This window comes from Phascolarctos cinereus, unplaced genomic scaffold (assembly GCF_003287225.1).
Source record: "Phascolarctos cinereus isolate Bilbo 61053 unplaced genomic scaffold, phaCin_HiC Scaffold_4;HRSCAF=312, whole genome shotgun sequence".
NCBI lineage: Eukaryota > Metazoa > Chordata > Mammalia > Diprotodontia > Phascolarctidae > Phascolarctos > Phascolarctos cinereus.
This window is the reverse complement of record NW_027555847.1, coordinates 92,330,035-92,353,030: the sequence shown is the minus strand read 5'-3', so window position 1 is coordinate 92,353,030 and position 22,996 is coordinate 92,330,035. Positions and strand designations below refer to the sequence as shown.

The 22,996-nt window shown below is 46.5% G+C and overlaps 1 protein-coding gene across 1 annotated transcript in view; it reads right to left on the bottom strand.

Annotated features, from left to right (window-relative positions):
- Positions 1–703: 703 nt before the first annotated feature.
- The window catches only part of TMIE (transmembrane inner ear), a 33,481-nt gene continuing 11,188 nt past the window's right edge, over positions 704–22,996 (bottom strand). Inside the window, exons 2-4 of the mRNA XM_020998931.2 lie at positions 15,243–15,360; positions 4,295–4,444; positions 704–3,171 (exon numbers count right to left, since the gene is read on the bottom strand). Of these exons, the coding sequence (XP_020854590.1) occupies positions 3,065–3,171; positions 4,295–4,444; positions 15,243–15,360 (375 nt within the window). The 3' untranslated portion in view covers positions 704–3,064. The remainder of the gene's footprint in view (positions 3,172–4,294; positions 4,445–15,242; positions 15,361–22,996) is intronic.

The following is a 22,996-nucleotide window of genomic DNA, read 5'->3' as shown; positions in this document are numbered from 1 at the left end:
ATCCTTCCCCCTCCTCTCTCTGTCAAATGAGGGGTTTGGGCCCATGATTTCGAGAGCCCCTCTGGACATTCTCTGAGTCTGTGAGGTACATGAGGGGTCAGGGAGGCCCTTCATTTCTTGCCCTCTTTCTTCTCATCCTCTTCCACTTTGATGGCCACCGTGTCCACAGTATCCTTCTTCTTCTTCTTTTTGTCACCTGTTGGGGAGAGAAAGGTAATGGAAGGGAGAGAAGAGGACATGGAGAAGAGGAGATGAATGAAGGACTGGACAGATCACCCTCAGAGTCCACTGGGGACATGATGTTTTGTAAACTCCCTTGATAACACACTCTCTGTCTTTCTCTGTCTCTGCCTCTGTCTGTCTCCCATGCTTTTATATTTTCCAGAGCACTGGCCCACCTTTATTCTCATCTGAGCCTCATAACCTCCCTCCCCCCTGGGAGATATAGGGCAGCTGTCATTGTCCATATTTTGAAGAGGTGGAAACTAAGGCTCAGAGAAAGGAAGTCATAGGAACCTAGGATCATAGATAGAAGGGGCCTCAGAGGCCATTGGGTTTAATTCTTTCATACTATAGATAATAAAAGCTAACATTTGTATAGTGCCTCCTATGTGCCAGGAACTGTGCTAAGCGCCCTACAATTATCATCTCATTTGATCCTCACAACAAACCTGGGAGGTAGGTGCTGGTATTACTCCCATTTTACAGATGAGGAAACTGAGGCAAACAGATTAAACGACTTGCCCAGGGTCACACAGCTAATAAGCATCTGAGGTCAGATCTGAACTTGGGTCTTCTGACTCCAGGCCCAGCACTCTGTCCACCACAGAATCTTGCTACCCCTTGAGTAAACTGAGGTCAGGGACATGAAGTCACCCAGGTGAGTACTCCAATTACAATCACACTGCAAGAAAGGAACTAAGAGCTAAGGCTCAGGTCTTCTGACTCCCAGTACCGTGGTCTTTCCTATTCACTACAGACATCTCCACCTTTCCCTGACCCTTACCCCTTTCTCTTACCTGCTTGCCATTTGGAAAAGCTTCTTGAGATGGACCACTCAGGACGGAGGGTCTCTTCCTGAATGTCTCTGAGAACTAGGACTCTGCTGATCACCTCCTTCCCGTGAAGTCCCACATTGAGCGAGTCCTTCTTTGGGTCTGACCACAATGCGTTCTGCTTCAGTTCAATGCCCTCTCACCCTCCCTTGTTCTGCTCTTCCGGGGGTATGGGAAACCAGGGCTGGGTGTCCAGCCCATCACGAACCTTTCACAGAATCTGACAATGATCCCATCATCTCTCAGCCTTCTCGTCTCCTCCCTAATTCCTCTACCATTTCATCATAAGATCTATTTTCCATTCCTTCAATCATATCTGCTACTCTCCTCTGGTCTTTCTTCTAAAAGACACAAATGCATAAAACCACTATCATTACTGCAGGTCATCTGATCCAGTCTCCTGCCTCTGGCTAAGCCAAGATACCAATTCTAAAACCACAGCCTCCTGGGTCTTCCTAGGCCTCTGTCTCTCAACCCTCTCAACTCCCTAGAAGTTATGAAATTCTCTCTGGGCCTCAGTTTCTTAATCTGTAAACTATCTAACATATAACTAATACATGTAGACTATATAATATGCATAATTAATATACAACACCTAGCTATAAGCTATCTAACATATCTTCCATCCAGCTCTAACATTCCACGTTCTATATTCAAAGGCTCCTTCTAACTCTAAAGATCCAACTCCGTGGCCCATAGAATTCTAGATCTCAGAGACAATGTGATCTAAGCTAAGTTGTACAGGACAGGTGTCCCCTCTACAACATTCCTACCAATGTGATCCTCTATTCTCCTCTTGAAGACCCCTAGCAATGGAACAATTCATTCCACTTCTGGAAATCTCTGATTCAATTCAAATCCATCGTTCATATTCCACGACTCTATAATACTTGTTTGATCAGTCTCCAGGGTGGCCTCATTGCCAGTCTTTTCCCCTAACTCCTCTCATCAATTTCCTTTCCTCATCTTTTCCCAATGTCCTCTATTGACTTGGCAAACATCAGGATGCTTTAAGCTTGGCAACTCTATATAGAATTGATTTGCTGATTTCAAGTCTTTTGAACTGTCTGAAAAATCCTATTTTCTCAAAGTTGAATCAGATGCAGAAAAAGCACTGGACATGGGGTTAGAGAACTTTCATTTAAATCTAGGCTCAGCCATTTGCTAATCTGGGGCAAGAATACAAATCTGGACCTCAGTATCCTCATTTTACAAATGAGGAGGTTGGAATAGATAACCTGAAAATGTGGGTTTTGAGTCAGAGAACTCAGGTTTGAATTCTGGCTTGCCACTTACCACCTGTGTGAACTTAGGTAAGTCACTTAACCTCCCTAGGCCTTAGTTTCCCCATCTGTGAAATGAAAGAGCTGGACCAGTGACTTCAGAGGTTGCTTCCAGCTCAAAAATCTATGACCTTGTGATCCAATGACCTCTCAGGTTCCCTTCCAACTCTAAAATCTTATGATGTGGCTTCTTTGGGGTTCTACTTTCTAGCCCAAATTCAGAATATGAAATAAAGTCTCTGAATTCAAAGTGGGAGAGAAATTTGGTCACCCTTAACACTGCCCAGCCCTATTCTTACTATGGGTCCCAACTACCCAGGTTTTCCTAGACAACAGACCCCCAAGATTGAGATCCTAGTCTGAGTTGTTCTTTTAACTTGTAACTTCAGTCTTCTTCCTACTCTCTCCCTTCCCCCAACCAAGATGTGCCCTGGGAGAGATGGACAAGCTGGACAGTGAAAAGTCAGAAGGAAGGTGTGGAAGCAGCTGGCCGCTCAGTCACAAAGGAAGTCCTGTCTTCTTGGAAGTCATGGAGAGAAGGAGGCAAGGGAGAGAAGGGAGTGGGGGAGAAGAGGAGGAGGAGGAGCAGGAGGAAGAAGAAGAAGAAAAAGAAGAGGAGAAGGAAGAGAAGAAGAGGAAGAAGAGAAGGAGGAGAGGAGGAGAGGAAAGAGGGAGAGAGAGACAGAGACAGAGGGAGAGGAGAGGAGAGATGGAGGAGACAGGCTGCTAGCTGCCCTGTGGGGTCATCTCATCCTCTTCCTTCACCACAGGCAGAGATCCGAGAGACTGGGACTGGGTGTGGCCCGAGAGAGGGGGCAGCCTGTCAGAGGAGCCTAGAGTGCAAAAGGAAGAGAGGTCAGCAAAAGGAGAAGAAACCACTATGGAGGTTTGGGGGGAACCCCAGGAAACAGAAAGACTTAGTGGTAAGGGAGGTCAGTTCTGAGGTCAAGGAGGCCCAGGAGAGCCTGGTTTGAAGGCTTTTTAGGAAGTGGGACTTTGGAATAGAATAGATGAAAGAGTCAACATGGAGTCACCCACCCAGCTCACAAGCATGGCACCATTTGCTGCTATTTGGAGCCACACTCAAGTTCTTGTCCCATTGGTTTTTCCTTGAGCTTTGTACTCTCATTTCCTCTGCAGACACCACAGCGGTCTCAGAGTCAGCCATCTCTCTGGCATTGGCTAGAGTTATGTCATTACAGCTCCCCAAATACTGATGTGGAGATTAGTCCTAGGATTCAGAGTCCTATGACCCATTCTCCCTTACCCCACAAACCCATCGTGACTCGGAGTTAGGAAAACCTGACTCTGATACATTCTAGCAGCCTGATCACAGACAAATCACCTCAACTCTCCAAGACTCAGTTTCCTCATTTGTAAAATGAGGGGGACAGAGAAGATGATCTCTAAGGTCCCTTCCATCTCTAAATCTGTGTTCCTATGGGTCTATAGATTCAAGACTCATCCCCTCGCTCTGAACACAGGATCAGCCCTGAGCAGTCACTCTTGAGTATGTTTCTAGCCTCCCAAGCACATCTGAGAATTCTCCCCTTCCGAGCTACCCTCTCTCCACCCCCAGTTTCACTCACTCAGTAACCACTCTACACGTGACAAAAACACTTGGGTTGGGGGCAGGAATGTTCTGCCATGCCAATCCACAATCACCAGCTTCAAGAGAATGATTATGGACAGCTGTGCAAACACTAGCTCTTCCCTGCGAAGCTGTCTATCTTCCCTTGGGGTTCTCAACCCTAATGGGAGTTTGTGATGAAGGGGTTGGCTATGGAAGAATTTAGTGGGAATGGGGCATTTGGAATGCAAACCTTAGGGATGTGGAACTTTGGAACGGAGGAGTCTGGGACAGAAAGTTTGGGGTGGAGGGACTTTGGGAGGAAGGAATGTGTGACAGGAAGTTTGGGCTGGGGGAGTTGGGGGAAGAAGGCAAGCCTCACTCACCTCCAGGAACTTCAGTTAGCTCAGTCAGAGGGGGCACTGTCTCCAGCTTATCTGTGTACATCTTAGCTGCCCTCCTTTGCAGGTAGCGTGCCTCGATCTCCTTTCGGGTCCGGGGCACTCGGCAGTTGAAGACACAGCATAGAGTGATGACTGTAAGGGGGAGAACAGAAACAGAGATGGGAGCAGGGCTACAGCTGGGTTGGAGACCATGAGCCCAGGGATAGAGAAGGAACCAGGTTTTTTCTTCCTCTGTCCTTGGTAGGGTCATCCCAGACCCAGTTAAGAGAAATGGGTCGAACCACTGTGAGACTAGATCCCAAGCAAGGGATGGAAGGACTTGGGGTTCTGGTTAGTATAATTCAGAGCTCCTGTCCCTGAGTCCTGGTATTTCAACAAGAAGCAAGTTAGATTTTAACTTGTTACATTATCATATTACATTGTTTTTCTGTGTCCAGTTTTCCCCTCAGTCCAAAAGGTCCCTGAGGGCAGAGGTTGACTATCTCTAGTCTATCTGTTTTTTTTTTCTTTTTTAAGGCAGTTGGGGTTAAGTGACTTGCCCAGGGTCACACAGCTGGTAAGTGTCAAGTGTTTGGTCTGAGACCGGATTTAAACTCAGGTACTCCTGACTTCAGGGCCGGTGCTCTATTCACTGCGTCACCTATCTGTCCCTTCTCTAGCCTATCTGAAGGCAGCCCCCTCAGACTAGGGGCTCCTTAAAATTGGGGTTATGACTCCCTTATTATTTCTCTCTCCCACTGGCTTCTGGTCCAGGCTTTGCTTTTGCAGGTGGCTCCGCCCGGGCATCCTCTCAAGGGCCTTGTCTGGGGCACCTGTGTCCTCTTGGTACAGCTGCTGGACGTTTGTGATTTTTGTGGGGTGGGGGCGGGCAATCTCTCTCCCTCACCTGTTTCCCTGGTTGTGACTCTCTACCCCCAAAACCCACCAGCTCAAATAGGGCCGAAATTTATTGTCCTGGATCTGGTACAGCCTGCCCAGGCCCAGGCCCAGAACCAGCCTGGGGGATGGGGGGGAGGTGGGGCTGGGAGAGTCAGATCTTATTAAAAACCAGATACTGAAAATTAAACTTTCAGGGCAAAACCGCTGGAGGTGTGGGCTCAGGGTGAGGGCATAAGGTAGTATGGTGGGGATATTTTGGGGAATCAGCAACAGAATTAATAATTAAGAATCCTGCCACTCCTCAAAGGATTATAAGATTTAGAATTGGAAAGGCTTGAAGATTATGTAGTCTGGTAGTTTCTGAGACTTTTTGGTTCCAACATCCCTTGACATTTTGATATTTTTAAAAATTAGTGAGTACTCCGAAGAACTTTTTTTTTCCCAAAGAGCTTTTGTTTGGATTACATCTATTAATATTTACCATATTAAAAATCAAAACTGATAAAATTTTAGCTAATTGCCTATTAATATAAATAAAATAGTTTATGAAAACTAACCATATTTTTTAAAAACAAAAAAAAACAGGAAAAAGACTAGGCATTGTTTACATATTTTTGCAAATCTCTTTAATGTCTGTCTTAATAGAAGACAGCCAGATTCTCATATCTGCTTCTGCCTTCAATCTGTTACGATGTGTTGTTTTGGTTGAATTATATAAAGAAAATTTGGCCTCACACAGATATATAGTTGGAGGGGTATTTTAGCAGGCAAATAATGTCTTAGTATTATTGTGAAAATAGCTTTGACCTCACGGACTCTCTGGAAGGGATCCCCAGAGAACACTTTGAGAAATGCTAATCTCATCCAAGCCCCGTGATTTTAAAGAAGAGGGAACTCAGGATGGAATAACTTTCCAAGGGTCATCGAGCTAGTAAGTAGGAGATCTGGGATGCAAACCCTGGCCCTCTGTCTCTTGAGTCAGGCTGCATTTCACAGGACCGCATGGAGATTGGCAACAGTCTAAGGATGTAGACTCATGACCAAAGCTTAATCAGGTGGACCAGGCCTTCACTATACACAGACCTCTGCCTTCTCTTGCCTACACAGGCTCTGAATTTCTACTTTCCTGAAGTATCAGCAACATGCCTATAACAGAGACTTGACTACATTTAATAGTGTTGTCCCAACTTGGCCCGTTACTCAGAGAAGGATGCACAGAGATTAAGGATAGTTTGGCCTTCCAAAGGGACGCGTGTTTGGATTACAAGGGCCATCAGGCGCCCTTATCCATGCTGTGAAAATAAATGAAAGTGTGTGTGCATTCCCACAAGTATGTGATTGACACATATGATTGTTTAGGGTTCTGCCCCCAGCTCTAAGCATTCTATGTTCTAAAGTTGATGTTGTTCCAGCTTTAGAATTCTAGTGTGCTCTCTGGCACAGTCAGTTTGGGAGAGTGACTGTTTTGGGGGGAAATCAATTGAAACAATTTGTCACTGTGGTCAAAACAGGCACACCAAGGGTACGTATATAGGGGTAGGTACAAATGTATAAGATGCCATCATCAGCATCATGAATTCATCATGACCCCTTGAGTTTCTGGGGAAGGGGGAGGGGAGGGAGGTGTAGAGGAAGCTAGAGGCCATGTCCCAGCCTCCAGATTAGTTTACAGTATGACCTGGAGTCCTTGGTTTTTGGGGGGCTCGGTTATCGTCACCTCTGAAATAGGAAGATTATGACTTGTATCCCCCAGCAGCCTGGCCACAGGGCTACACGCTTCAAAATTCAGGCTTCTCCCATACTCTTACCCACTCGTTATAGTATAGGGAAAGGTCCAAGGCACTAGATTTCTCCCAAAGCATTTTCTCCCCATACACATTCTCCTTCGCCTGGAGGCTCTCAGCCTCCTCTGATATCATGCTTTCCCAAGTACTGGAGGGTTTGCCTAGACTGGGTTTCCCATCCTTATGGGAGCTACAGAGGAAAGGAACTCCCAGTCCTTAGGAGAATCAGGGTAGTGCTGTGTGAAAGACAGCTGGGAAAACCTGAGCCCCAGCCACTTATTAGCTGGGTGACTCTGGGCAAGTCACTTCTCTTTCTGAGCCTCAGTTTTCCCACCTATGAAACAGAGATAACAATAATAATAATTGCAAGCATTTTAAAGGTAAAATGTTCTGCAAACCTTAAAACTCTATAGAAGTGGCCGTCGTTGCTACTCATTTAATGAAGCATAAATATGAGTTATTATTACTCAACACTGACCCTCATTATTATTAGTGTTGAGCTAAAAACATCCCTCAGCTTCTCTGTGTCAGGACCACCCCCATTCCTGCAGTGCTAGGGAAGGGAGGACAACACCCACTGTGCATTGAGCCTGGGGAGCTAGCAAGCTTCAAAGGAGCCCGTGCAGATGTTGGCCTCTGTCTCATGTAGATGTTGCCAGGCTGGGGAGGGATGTGCAAACCTCCTCTGTTTTTTCCCTCACAAACATTTGCTTGGGATGTGTCTGAATTAGTTTTTAGAAGATTAAAAGGCAGGATTTTTTTTTCCCTTGAGAGAGCTGGTTATAGACTGATAATATCAAGGCTAGTGGTAGCCTTTGACAGATGACCGAGTAAGTCCCTCTTTTCCACCCCCAGGACTGCATAAGGCTTAACTCAGTGAGCCAGTGGTACAGTGCTTAGGTGGGGCTGAGAATGAAGGCAAAGTATTTGATTCTTCGTTGCCTTCCCCCAGTTCTGTGATATCTGAGTAAACTGAAAAGAATCCCAGAATGGCAGGGCTGGGAGGGACCTTACAACAAACCTAGAAGGTCAGAGCTGGAAAGAAACTTAGAACACAGAATTCTCAGCTGGAAGGTATCTTAGAGGCCATCTCTTCCATTTTACAGATAAAGAAACTGAGGCCAAAGAGAGGCAATGACTTGCCCAAAGTCACACAGCTAGTAAGCAATAGTTAAACTTCAACTCAGATTCAGGTCACCCCTTTGTCTTCTCCTAATCAATTACTGTGCCACTGCCCAAATATCCTCACTCCCCCTTTCTAGTTCTAGAACCATAATTAAGCCAACTCTATCATTTCTCCCACAAAGACTGTGTCAGGCTACTCTCCTATGGCTCCACTCCCCAACCCTGTAACTTTCTCATCCAAGATATTGTGGGGATTAAAATTGTTGAAACTACAACAAGAAAGACTGAGGCAGAGCTCTGAGCTGATGGCACTTTATTAAAGGGTCCATGGTCCTCTCTAATGAAGTAGACCTCAGATCTTCCTCATGATCTGAGATGCTCTCTTCTTCCAGTACCTTGTTTTTACAGGTTTTGATACCCAAATATGCAAAAGAGTCATGGCAAAATACAATTGATGGCAAAATACAAAATTTCGTTGATGGATAGACCCTGCTCTTGACGGCCAAAAAATGACATATCAGCTGGGGGAGAGGGTATCCACAGGTTGGGTGAAGCACAGGGCATCTCCACTGGCTAAGTGGTCATCAGAGGGTCACCTGCTCATGTTGGACAAGATAGAATGGTCCGGAGGTACTTTCCAAAGCATCAAGGCATCCCACCCATGCTGGGTTTAGACATGGAATTGGAGCAAAACGGGATGGAGATATCTTTGTCAGCATTCTTACAGTTGCCCAAGTGAGCCTCATAACTTAGCAAATAAGTAGTGAATGTTACATTAAAGTTTGAAGCCCACTATAAGAACCTATCCACCCCTATATGATTTATGTAAAATATCAAACTGATTAATGCTCATTGGAATAGAGTAGGGGTCCAAATGAATTATTCTTACAATACCCTTTCCTGGCCATCACTCCCCTACATGTGTTGTCTCCTCCTATTAGAATCTAAGCTCCTTGAGGGCAAGGGGCTGGTTTCACTTTTATATTTCTGTCCCCAGTGGTGTTTGACATATAGTAAGCACTGAAGAAATGCTTTTTCATTCACTCATATGATGACAATAGGTCCACTGGACAACACCAAGACACACAGACAAACACACATAAACTGAGGATCATTAGTGGAAAGAGAATTGTCCTTGGTTGGATTCAGGAAGCTTGGGTTTGAATCCAGTCTTGCCATTTTGAGATTCTACCCAGGCAGATAAATGCAATTATTATCCACATTTTACAATTGGGGAAACTGAGGCATAGAGTTTAGTGATTTGCTCAGGGCCATACAACTAGTAATATCTGGGTCAAATTTAAACTCGGATCTTCCTAACTCTAGGCCCAGTACTCTATCCACTGAATCACCCAGCTATCTAGAGGTACACAAGGTCATCTGGCTGAGGTTGCCTCTAGCTCTGAAAATTTCAGTGTATAAACAGCTCCCTCAGAGCCTCTATGTGGTCTTGGGAAAGTCACTTACCTTACGAGGCAGTGTGGTACCAAGGAAAGACAGAGGAAGGATTAGATTTGTTCCCCAGAGGACAGAATCAGAAGCAACTGGTGGAAGTTATGAAGAAGAAACTTTAGGTTTGATGTTAAGAAAAACTTCTTGATAATGAGAACTATTCAAATGTAGAATGGAATGGGTTGCCTTGAGAGGGAGCGAGCTCCCTGTCCTGAGAGGCCTTCAAGAAGTAGTTGGATAACAGCTTGTTGGGTATATTATAACAGGGATTCCTTTCCTAGGTGGGTTGAACTGGAGCACTTCTGAGATCCCTTCCAATTCTCCAATTCTGTGATTCTTTGGTTCTGTTGGACCCAGGGACCTAGGTTTGAATCCCAGCTCTGACACTTCCTACCTGCCTGACCTAGGGCAGATCACTCAGCCTCCAGTCCTCAGTTGCCTCCCTGACAAAATCAGAATAATAATAGTTCCACTCCTCTCCTCCAGGGACTCCTTAGGAAAGCTTTGTGTAAGCCTTTAAGTACAATCCAAAGGTAAGCTGTTATTATGATTACTGTGGAAGCAGCCGGCTATTAGGAAGCCAGGCTGCCTCTGAGGAAGTGTGGTAGAGCACGGAGGGTAGAGACAGCAAAGAGAGGTGATTCTCCTTCTCCTTCTTTGGGGCTGTGGAGAGCCCGCAGGGTGGCATGGGGGTCTGAAACAGTTTGTAGGTAGAGAAAGACTTTAATAGGATTATGTTGTGAAACAGATTTGAATGAAGCCCATCACCTCCAGGGAGGAATGGAAAAGATTCAGCAATCCAGGATTCCCTCCAGGCCAGTCAGCTCTACTCTCTTCCCTGGGAGGGAACGGAGGATGTGGAGAGGAGGGTCTCTAAGGGAGTCCAGGGAGGGAGCCAGGGTTAGTGCAAAGGTACCATTAGGGAGAAGGGCCAAGGAGCTGGTGCCAAGTGGGGACACATGGAAGGCAGATGGAAATGTGGTCCTGGCTCCCTTCCCTGCCTCACACATCTGGAAGGGGCCATCCCCCCCAAGAAGACCCACCCAGTGACTTCATCCTCCCAGCGCCCCATGGTCTCTGCCACCCAGATTTCTTTAGCTCAGAGTGTGGAGGGGTCATTCCCTCCCCCCAACTTCGCTGCTCCTGCCTGGAGTTCCTTTAGGTGCTCCAGGGTCTAATTTCAGGTCTAGACTGAGTCCCCTGCCCACAGGAGGTGGTAGAGCAGAATGAAAGACTCCTGAAAGAAGAAGAAGCAAGCTGGGGTTCTAGTTCTATCCCCGCCACTACATAGCTGTGCGTCACTCAGTCTCCACGAGCCCCAATACGGAGTCAGCCTTGGTACAACTCTGCCTCCCTTAAATCCAATTCACACACAAGTCAAGACATCACCCTGGGATGTCATTGGTCCTCTTTAAAAACTAAAGACAAATCAACAAGGAGCTAGTACTCAGTAGGAGCTGGAAATACAAAGACAAACATAAACTGAGTCCCTGCCCTCACAGAGCTTACATTCCATTGGAGGAGACATGTACAAATAAAAGCATATCAGATATGGACTTCACGGTGCAAGGAACTCCTAAGAAGGAAATTCCATCTACCGAAACAGAGTGGTACCCCATTTGGCCACCTAGGGTCTTACTGGGTTGGTGGGAACACATGGCTCCAGCAGAACCCCAGTGGGACTGAGGCTCCATTGCTCAGGGTGGACCTGGGAGTTAAGTGACTTTTTCCTGACTTCAAGTTCTGCCCTCTACCCTCTGTAGCACACTGTTGCCTCTCTTGTGCAAAAAATAAAATAAAATAAATAGGTGCAAAAACAGAGGCTCAGAATAATGAAGTCCAGGGTCACAGGTACTTCTTAAGAGGCAGGGTTTTGAATGGAAGTCTTCCTGATTCTGAGGCCAGTTTTCCACACACTTTACATATATGGGGCCTCCCATATATAAGATATATATATTTTTTTCCTGAACCTAACCCCCCCACTTCCCATTACTTTGTATATACAAAGTAATGGGGAGGGGGCGCGGTTAGGTTCAGAAAAGAACTCATATAGAAGACAGCACCTGAGTTAAAAGTCTGAATTAAGGGAACATTGACCCTGAATGAAGGCAGGGATAATGACAAGAAAGTTGAGGCCAATGCAGGACAGGCTCCCAACCAAACCTCTAAGTGAGGGAGTGGGGGGTCTGCTGCCGGCTGGCTCTCTGTCCTGCAGGGATATCCCATCAGGCAGCTGGGTGTAGGGCACCATCCTCAGCTGCTGGGGTACCGTAAATCAGGAGCACTTTGAATGCCAAAGGCCCTCCCTTGTTTAACCCATGAATGCAAAAACCTGTTGCCTCCCCTTTCTCCCATTTCTCTGTGATCCTGTACCTCCGTCCCTGAACTCTTCCTTTTCTTCCGCCTTGGGGTCCCATTTTCCCTGAGCCATGGAGAGCCACCAAATGGAGGTTTTCAAGATGGAGAGAGAAAAAGGCCAAAGGTGAGAAGACTAGGGTTCAATTTCCAGGCCTGCCACTGACTCATTGTATGACCTTGGATGTCACCTCATCTCTCTAGGCTGCCATTTCTTCACCTGAAAATGGGGGGAACTGATTAGACAGATATTTAAATTTCTACCCAGCTCTAACATTCCACATTCTAACGAGTTGACCATTGCCTTACAACTCCAGCATGAGAGGCACCACAGCATAGTGGACAGAGAGCCAGCCTTGGTGTTTAGAACACCTGGGCTCAGGTCTCTCCTCCCACACATACTGGACACATGTCCTTGGGCGAGATACTTAACTTCTCAGTGCCCTAGGTAAGTCTATAAAGCCACAAATTGCAGAGAAGGGGCTGTGGTAGAGGGACTCTGTGCATCTGGGAGTTGCTGTTACTAATGATACCATACATCTAGTCTATATACCTACCTGTCCATAGTACAGTATGAGATAGAAAAGACTGGGAGGGGTAGGGAATGTTCTGTGATTAAAATGGACAGGCCTGGGGTCAAGTCTCAGCTCTTTCACTAACTGGGTCACTGTGAACAAGTCACTCCCCCTCACCGAGTCTCAGTTTCCTCAGCTGCAAACTTGGAATAATAATATTTGTACTGCCTTTATCATAGGACTGTTTAGAGATAAAGGGCTTGGACTTACTTGCTTGAAAGAAAAAAATACTAGAATGTTTATTGAATAAAGTGTGAGTTATTATCATTGTCAAAAGGGGCTTTCTCAACTGGTCCTCTGCCCCACACCAGACCTGCAGCTGGATAGCCTTTTCCCTCCGTCCCACACCATTGACACCCTGCCTTGGGCAAGCCAGGTTAGCTTTCCCATGAACCCTCTCCAGGCAGAGCCAGAAAGAGATTCACATGCCAATCCCAAGCAAAGACAGCCTTCCAAAGGCCCCTGCGGTATCGTGGAAGGAATGAAGGCAGAACTGGGAATCAGGAGACCTGGGTTCTATTCACAGCTATGACATTCGCACAGTACGGAGTCAGCCTTGGTACAACTCTGCCTCCCTTAAATCCAATTCACACACAAGTCAAGACATCACCCTGGGATGTCATTGGTCCTCTTTAAAAACTAAAGGCAAATCAACAAGGAGCTAGTACTCAGTAGGAGCTGGAAATACAAAGACAAACATAAACTGAGTCCCTGCCCTCATGGAGCTTATGTTCCATTGGAGGAGACATGTACAAATAAAAGCATATCAGATATGGACTTCATGGTGCAAGGAACTCCTAAGAAGGAAATTCCATCTATTGAAACAGAGTGGCACCCCATTTGGCCACCTAGAGTCTTACTGGGTTGGTGGGAACACATGGCTCCAGCAGTAGGACCCCAGTGGGACTAAGGCTCCATTGCTCAGGGTGGACCTGGGAGTTAAGTGACTTTTTCCTGACTTCAAGTTCTGCCCTCTACCCTCTGTAGCACACTGTTGCCTCTCTTGTGCAAAAAATAAAATAAAATAAATAGGTGCAAAAACAGAGGCTCAGAATAATGAAGTCCAGGGTCACAGGTTTACTGCCTCTCTGGACCTCAGTTTCCTCATCTGTAAAGTGGGCATAATAACACTTGTTCGAGTTAGTTACTTCACAGGATTCTCATGGAAAGACCAGTTTATAAGCAGCCAAAACTCTACCATCCCAACAAGGATGAAGAGAATAAGAATCATAGACAGAGACTTTAGAGGCCAGCGAGCCCTCGGTGATTGGATTATCTGGGCTGCAGGGGACGGTTGGCCGAGTCCTCTACATGAGTAAAACTCAGAGGCTGGAGAGGAGGTACCTTGGACCTGCCTCTATGTGAGTCATCGGAGGGATGTGGCATCGAATGAAACGCAGTCATTGTGAGACTTGGGAGCCACGTGTAACCTAGGGTTGGAGGAACTGCCGAGGGATTTCCATCTTGGCCCCACCCAGTTTGCCCTCCTTTCCTTATCTGGGTGTTGGCTCTTTAAATGGGACCAGGGGATTTGGGGGAGGGGGAAGGGAATCATTAACTGGGCATTCTAGGGACAGAATGACAGGAATCCCTTCCCAACACCGGGCCCCATAATTATAGTAATTACCCTGAGGCAACCTTCCCTGGCAAAGAGGGCTCTAGTCACTGGGCAGAATCCTTCCCACCGCCCCCATTGCCAGTTTCCTCCATCCCGCAGACCCCAAACAGGGACATTTTGAGCACCAGAAGGTGCCAGAAACAACTAGGGGCCCCCTGTGGTTAGTCAACTAGCACTTACCAGAATTCCTCCATTGCGTGGTCTGAGACTAGCGTTTACCATAACTTTTCAGCCCTAGTCTGTACGCTTTCCACAGGTTGCCTGCCTGCAACAAACCTGACCTTCTCATCCGTCATGGGGTGCCCTTTGAGTCAGGTAGCCCAGCAATGGAAGAGGTTGCCCAGGTCTCTGTACTCCCCCCAAGTCCACTGCCCTTCGCTCCATCAGCTCACTCCCCATTCCATCCCTGAGCTCTGATCTACCTCTGGGGTGGGGAAGCCCGGGACATTGGCTGGCTCTGCGGTCAGTCCTTCGTTTTGGAATCGCAACGTGATGGGTGATGTCTTTACTAGCTTTGGACCTAAGTGAGGATCATAGGACCATAGATCTGGAGTAAGAAAGAAACTTAGAGGCCTTCTAGCCCAACTTTTACATTTTTACAAATGAGGAAACCGAGGCTAGGAACGGATTAGAGACTTGCCTATGGTCAAATAGACCTTGGGTGACAGATCCACTCACCTCTCTGGGTGCCAGTTACTTCATCTGTATAATGAGGGAAAAAATCACTAGGTCTCTAAGACTCTCACAAGTTCTAAACTGTCTGGTTTACCACCAGTTCCCTCAGATCAGGGGCTCCCTGAAGAAGGGACAAGTCTTCCCCTCTCTTACCTACAGCTTCCTCGAAGACACCTGAGCCCTCGGCATCCTGGTGCAGAGGGTTGGGGGGGGGGGACAGACTTGAGAAAAGGCAGAGAAAAGGAGAGTTTGGGCTGGCTGGTTTCTCTTTCAATTGAGGTGAATGGAAAATTGGGGGTGGGGGAGATGGGAAAGAAAAGGTAAACCAGATCAGGTAGCAAAGGTAGGAAGCAGGGTGGGGAGCACCAGGGAAGATGGGGAAAGAAGGAAAGAGGGGGTGGGGGAGTGAGGAGTCTCAGGGGAGGGACTGGAGCGCGGGAGGAGGAAGGGCTAGGGGCACTACTTACTGATAGACAGGACAAAGAGGGAAAATATGCCAACCACGTGCCACAGACGCATGTCCCAGAAGACGACGGTCTCCTTGGTGAGTGGGGGAGGTTTGGGTTTTGGGGGTGCTGTGCTGGGCTGCAAGAGACAAGAGAAGGGAGAGAGGGCTGAGAGAGGAGGAGGAGAGGCGGAGAGACGTTGGGGAGCCCAGTCCCTTCGAGAGCTAATCCCAGGAATGTGACTCCCCAGCTCCCCCCACGTAACTCCACACCCACTCTCTGCCCGAGCTTCAACGGGCTCAGCGGTTGAGATGACACCAGAGCCGGAGCTGCCCATTCTGCCACCGGGGGCAAACATTGATCTCCCAGGGCCAGCAGCACCAGGTGGTCCTGTGGATAACAAATTCAGTTTGAGGGAGGTGTGGGAGGACACCTGGCTGAGAGTCTTCAATTCACTTCCATTCCATTCAATTCAACTTGTTCTAGCTTGCTCTGTACGAGGCACCAAGGATACGAGAAAAAAGAAGAAATAATCCCTGCCCAACAAGCGTACGTTTTATTACTGGATGTTTATTACTGGATGAAAATTAAGTTATTAAAATAATACAATGTTTTGGAAAGTTCCCAGACTCCCCGGTTGAGAACCCCTGGATTCCAAGGTCTCTAAACACTCTTCTTTCTGTGTATCAGGTGGGTCCTAATTTGCTGCTTACAAGCTGTATGACCTTGGGTGATAGATCCACTCACCTCTCTGGGCGCCAGTGACTTTATCTGTAAAATGAGGGGAATTCACCAGGTGTCTAAGACCCTCACAGGCTCTAAATCATCTGGTTTAGGGCCAGCTCCCTCAGATCAGGGGCTCCCTGAAGAAGAGACACATCGCTGGGGGACAGGACATTGGATCTCTGGACACAAGGTTTCCATGGGTAGAGGTTGCTCTTCTGTTCGGGGAGGCTGGAGAGAAGCTCCCCTGGAGTGAGCAATTTCTTATTTCAAATACTTGTTCTTGCTAACTAGTTTCTCATGCCAATTGTGGCTTGCTAGTACCCTAGGGTACAATCCACAGACTATCAGGTTACAGGACCCTAGAGAGTTGGAAGGGACCTTAGAAATCAACTAGTCCAACCTCCTTATTTTAAAAATAGGGAAACTGAGGTCCAGAAAGAGGAAAGGATTTGTCCAAGGCCATACATAGCATTAGTGAAAGAACCTGAATTTATCATCAGGTTTTATGACTCTTAATGCTTTCCCTCAATGTACCACATTTCCCTGGAAGGGATTTCAAGACTAGCTTTGTGATCTGGGACTCAGTTTCCTCCTCTGAAAAATGAGAGGATTGAAATAGATGACTCCAAGTTTACTTCTAGCTCTGAAATTCTATGTTCTGAGTTCTAAGGCAGTTTGACCTTCTGTGTTCTAAGGTCCTTTACCACTGTGAAATTCCATGCTCCTAAATGGGGCAAGAGGGTGGTAACAAGGCTCAGAACTGGTGTCTGCATTGCCCATATTTCCTAAGACTGTGCCTTACCCATTCCAGCTTATCCCACAGACATACATATAAAAACCTTCATTAGAGACCCCTACCGTTCTGCTGCCAAAGGAACATGGGAAAGTTTAAGACCTTTGTCAGGAGTCTCTGCAATATAGCTCTATTTTGAGTCTTTCCCCAATCAAAATCTGTTCTCTGGAAAGGCCAGTGAGAGTGTTCACTTAAATGCTCCTGACCCACCTCCCTCTCAGACAGGGACTCCCTGAGGGTAGGAGCCAGCCCCTTTGCCTCTCTGAAAGTTCCCAAAATGAAAGAGTGGTCCTAGGCATGTCATGTGTCATGGATCCCTTTGGCAGTCTGGTTTCTCAGAACCATGCTTTTAAATATATAAAGTAGACTCCATCTGATTACAAGGGAAACCAAATTATATGGAAAATATTATAATTTTTTAAAAGTTCCCAGACTTCCAGGTTGAAAACCCCTGAACTCCATGATCTCTAAACACTCTTCCTTCTGTATATCAAGTGGGTCCTAATTTGCTACTTACAAGCTGTATGACCTTGGTGACAGATCCACTCACCTTTCTGGGTGCCAGTTACTTCATCTGTATAATGAGGGAAATGCACTAGGTCTCTAAGACTCTCACAAGTTCTAAACTGTCTGGTTTACCACCAGTTCCCTCAGGTCAGGGGCTCCCTGAAGAAGGGACAAGTCTTCCCCTCTCTTACCTACAGCTTCCTCGAAGACACCTGAGCCCTTGGCAACCTGGTGCAGAGGGTTGGTTGGGGGGGGTGGGCACAGACTTGAGAAAAGGAGAGTTTGGGCTGGCTGGTTTCTCTTTCAATCCACTGCCTGTTTCCCTGAGGCACTGGACACACCCACAGGGTTTAGTGCAGACCTGTGCCTATGCCTCCTTCCTTTTTTCCCAATGTATTCAATATAGGGTCAATCTCCCCACATGGAAAAGACCAGCAAGAGACCCAATGGTGGGGGACAAAAAAAGTCCTTTGGGTCTAGGTTAATTGAGAGGAGAATTAACTCCTGAGGGTGGGGACTGGGCAGGGACACCAGAGGTGACCCCTTATGATCTAAAGAAGGGACAGACCCTTCAGAGAAGACGAACCAGACCACCTACCCTCAGAGAAAGCTGGAAAAGACATTGGATCGGAGAGTGTGCATTGGGATTATGGTCCTAACAATAGCAACAGTGGCAATAATAAAAATAATAATTATTATCATTATAATCATAGCTCCGAGTCCTAATTCTTCTCCCTTAATAATAGCTCACATTTATGCCGGGCTTTAAGGAAGGTTTACAAAGAGCTTTCCTCACAACTTTCCTGGGAGGTAGGTAAGGCAAGTGTTTGTATTATCATTCCCATTTTACAGAGGGGGTAAATGAGGTTCAGAAATCAGAAGGAATTTGCCCAAGGCCACACAGACTGTAATTATCTAGTAGGTGCAAGAGGCAGGGTACTACTCAGGTCTCCTGGCTCCAAGTTCAGTGTTCTACCTAGCTGGAAGGGAGGGAAGGGGGGCACTGTCACCTTTCCCCACCCCTCAAGAAATGGATTCTCACAAGAGCTAATTGCCATCCTCGGGAGGAGAAGAAAGCAGAATGCACTATCCATGCTAGAGTCTGGGTCAGTTGTCACATCTATGAACCACACCTGCCCTCTGGTGGTCACACAAGTTAACATCAAGGTTCTTCTTTTAAGTATTTTCTGAAATACAAGTACATTGTCCTAGAACAAGCCTGGATCAGGGACATCGCAGGATTTATTTTATTTATTTATTTTGCGAGGCAATCACGGTTAAGTGACTTGCCCAGGGTCACACGCTGCTAATAAGCCTGAAGTCAGATTTGAACTCAAGTCTTCCTGACTCCAGGGTAGGTGCTCTATCCACCTAACTGCCCTAACAGCATGGGATTTAGAACTGTGGGGAACCTTTAGGACCATCTAGTCCAACTCACTCATTTTAGAGAAAACAGAAAATGAGTCCCAGATTGGGGAAAGTGACTTGCCTAAAGAATGTAAGCTCCTTTGGGCAGAATAATTAATAATAAATATATATTAGTAATAACATATATATGAGCTCATTTGATCCTTGCAGCAACCTTAAGAGGTAAGTACTATAATTACGTGGGTTGATCGATACTCTAAACAGGTATTTGGCCAGCTGCTCTGGATTTTATTTGTCTTTCTCTCATTACAGGATGTCAGCTGAGAAGGATTTATAAGATGAAAGGGGGTTCTAAGAAGTTTCTTCTAATCCATTTCAATCCCGGGGGTCCAAGCCCCTGGTAGAAGGCCATACAGTGGTCACCAGATCCTGAAGATGGTGACCTGGCGCTGTTTGAAGGAGAAGGGACAGCTGTGCCACAAAGCACCAGCAGAGGACCACCAAGGAGGGAAAAAATGCATGCCCCATTTACTCCAGAGAGTGCAAGAGCAGGAATAAAAATAATAATAGTAATAATGACGGTCTCCCACCAACATATACAATGTCCACGGAGGGAAGTGGACACAGCTTTATAGAAATCTAGCAGGGAGGCACGTGAGTAGGGAAACCTTTCTCCCCAGGGTAACTTATGCCTCTGGATAGCAGGCCCTGACCTCCTTGGTTATCAAATAAGAGACTATTTGATCAAATTAGATAATATTTGTAAAGCACTCAGCACAGTGCCTGGCATATAGTAGACATTTACTAAATACATTTAAATAACAATAAACTTACTTAAATAAATAAATTTAGTAAATAACTATCTCCTTCCCTTCCCCTTGATATCTTTAAAGAACAGTCTGCATGCCCTGCTGGTGCTCACAGCTCCCCTGATGGGCAAAACCAGTGCCCTGCTCCTCTGCTCAGAAGGGTCAAGCTCTTTTAGCACGCCTGATCTCATTACACTTAATTCTTCCCCTTAGTCTCTAATCATAACCTAATTCTGATTCCATTTATTTGTGCCCATGGGTGATCTCCCTCAATTCAAGTCAATAAACACTTATTTTACTTATTATAGCACCTGTGAAGGGCAAGGAGGTCCTGGTGGTTGGCATTTCTTGTATAAACAACAGGTCCCTGGCCTCAGGGCCTCAAGATGTTGCATAAACAACTGGTCTGGAGCCTTGGGGAAGCTTAAAAACTTAATGGGGAGGAAGAAGATGGAGTGAGGGCAGGGTCTGAGTCTTATCTAAACTTTGCATCTCCACCAAGGTCCCAATACAGTTCCCTGAACAGCAGGAGGTGCTTAATTAATGCCTGTTGCATGCAGTTCTTCATCTCTGAAGTTCCCACTGCAAAGCAGCCTAGCGCGGTCCTGCCCATCACAGCTGCCAACAATAATAATCATCCCACACATTTATAGAGGCCTTGACGGTTTACAAAGTACATTATCACATCTCTGTGCATGCTCTCTGAGCAACCGCCCATATCTTCCTAGGGTTTCTGGAAGAAGAATGGGAAGGACATTGCATTGCTTTGCCCAAGCCCCCTAAGACTTCACACAGCCACTCAGTTAGTGCAAGTCAAATAGAGCCAATTAGCATTTGTGAAACAGCCAGACACACGCAGCCTGGAGTGGGCAGGAGGGATACAGAGCCCACGGCCCTGCCAGCCAGTGCGAGCTCTGTATTGGGCAGATGCACCGACGTAACAGACAAGCAAACCCGAGCGTGGAAGCCTACTACGCGTGGGTCACCATGCTGGCTCCAGGAGGAGAGAGCAAAGTTTAGTAAAGCACAGTCATGGCCTCTAGTCACAAATCACGATAATTCCATTGAACGGGCCTTTATCAAGAGCTAGGCACTGAGCTAGAAATAAGAACAGCCCCTGTCCTCAAGGAGGTTATATTCTACCAGAAGAAAGCATGTGAACAAATAAGTCAACATGGAATACATGGAAAGTAATTTGGGGAGGGGGCGCTAACCATCAGGGACTTGTGTGAAGGGTGATGGTGGAGCCTTGAGTGGAGCTAGAAATTCCAAGAGGTGGAGGTGAGGAGGAAGACCATGGCTACTGCAGGATAAGGGCACCCCAGAGAAGCCAACTGAGTGGGAGGTGAGGCCCCGAGGAAAGCCTTCTGCTGGAGACTTCCTTTCTGATCCCAGAGTTAGAGCTGTAAAGGCTCCTAGCTATCCATCCAGTCACACCTCCTCATTTCAGAGGGTGAATCAAGGCCCAGAAAGCTTGAGGGACGTTTTCCAATCCCTCATACACATCCTGTCATTTCTTTTTTCTTTTTTCTTTTTTTTTTAGGCGATTGGGGTGAAGTGACTTGGCCCAGGACCACACAGCTTAGTAAGTATCAAGTGTTTGGTCTGAGGCCCTGACTTCAGGGCCAGTGCTCTATCCACTGCGCTGTCTGGCTGCCGCCTAAATCTTGTCGTGTCTACCTTAATAATCCCCCAGCCAGCACCCTCGTCCACAGGTCGTTACCGCCTCTCAACTGCAATAGTCTTCTAATGATCCCCCTGGTCTCATATTCGTTCCCACTCAGTCAGTAAGCATTTATTAAATGCACCTGGCATTGTGCTAAGCACTGGAGATGTAAAGAAAGCCCCCCAAAGAGTCTGTCCTCAAGAAGCATATGTGATAATAGAGGAGATGTTTAGGTTCATAGAAAATAAGTTCTGATTAGAATAATGGTCATTTGAAAGTGGAAGGCATTAGCGAGGGGGGGAGACTGAAATGGGCTCCTATAGGAAGTGAGATGTAAGCTCAGCCTTGACCAAGAGGGAGAGGTGAGAGGGCAAAGCATTCCGACCCATCCCTTGGCCGATGGGATTTTCTGATCGTGTCATCCCCACTCTTCAATAAACGACGATGACTCCCTGTTAGCTTCAGGACCAAATCTACTGTTTTCTCATTGCCACCTGAAGCTCTTCACAACCTGGTCCCTTCCTGGAAGCTTCACACATGTCTCACGTTCCATCCTCCTCCCTCCTCACGCTCCTCTATCTAGCTGCACCGGCTTAGCTGCTGCTTCCTGAACTCAGCTGGTCTTTCTGCTGGCTGCTCCTCATGCCCAGAAGGCTCTCTCTCCACACCTTCACCTGTTAGTTTCCCTGCCTTACCTCAAGACTCATCTCTACTCCAGAGCAGGGGCCATCTCCACTCGTCCTGATCTATGTCTGAACACTGAACCCGGATGGCTCCAGGGGAGAGAATGAGGCTAGTGACCTCACTTAAATCCAATTCACCTGCATGTCATGGTCTTCTTTGAGAACGAAGAGCAAACTGCAGTCTTCTCTAGGGGACTGAAGGGGAAACGCACCACTCACCTCCTGCTAGAGATGCAATGAACTTAGAATGCATGGAGAAACAAACATTTTGGGCATGGCTGATGTAGGAATTTGTTTGGCTGGACTACGCACGATTGTGGCGAGGGTTGTTTTTCAGATTGCAGGGTGGTGGGATTTAATAAGAGGAGAGGCAGTAGGAGGGATAGGTTATAAATGCAAGTAAAAATAAACAAATTTAGGGGCAGCTAGGTGGCACAGTGGTTAGAGCACCGGCCCTGGAGTCAGGAGGACCTGAGTTCAAATGTGATCTCAGATCAGGCACTTGACACTAGCTGTGTGACCCTGGGCATGTCACTTAACCCCAATTGCCTCAAAAAAAAGTGAAAAAATAAATTTAGGGGGAAAAAAGACACCTCAAATCCCACCTTCTGCAGAAGGCCTTTCAGCTGCTAATAATACCTTTCCCTTTCAGATTCCCTTCAGCTATTTGGGATATATTTTCTATGTACCTACTTACCTATGTGTTGTTTCCCCCATTATAATGCATGTTCCTTGAGGGCAAAAACATTTTTTTTTATTTCTACTTTTGCTGTTTAGCCTCTTTTTTCAGTGTATCTGATTCTTCGTGACCCTATTTCGCAGACATACTGGCATGGTTTGCCATTTCCTTCTCCAGCTCATTTTACAGATGAAGAAACTGAGTCAAACAGGGTTTAAGTGACTTGTCCAGGATCACACAGCCAGGAAGTGTCTGAGATCAGATTTGAACTCAGGTCTTCCTGACTCCAAGCCTGGTGCTAAATTTACTGCACCACCTTGCTAACTGACCTCTATCTTACTTACCTCCTTAGGATTCATCCCATGTGGCACTTTGAGACATATCAGACTAAGTGTTCTTCCTTTATTTTAAGATAAGCAGAAAATTTTTAAAAGAGTTTCTCCAGTATCTGTATAGCCCTACAAGCATTTCTGTTATTAATCAATCAATAAACATTTATTAAGCAGGCACTAAATACCAAACATTCTTGACCCAGAAGATGCAA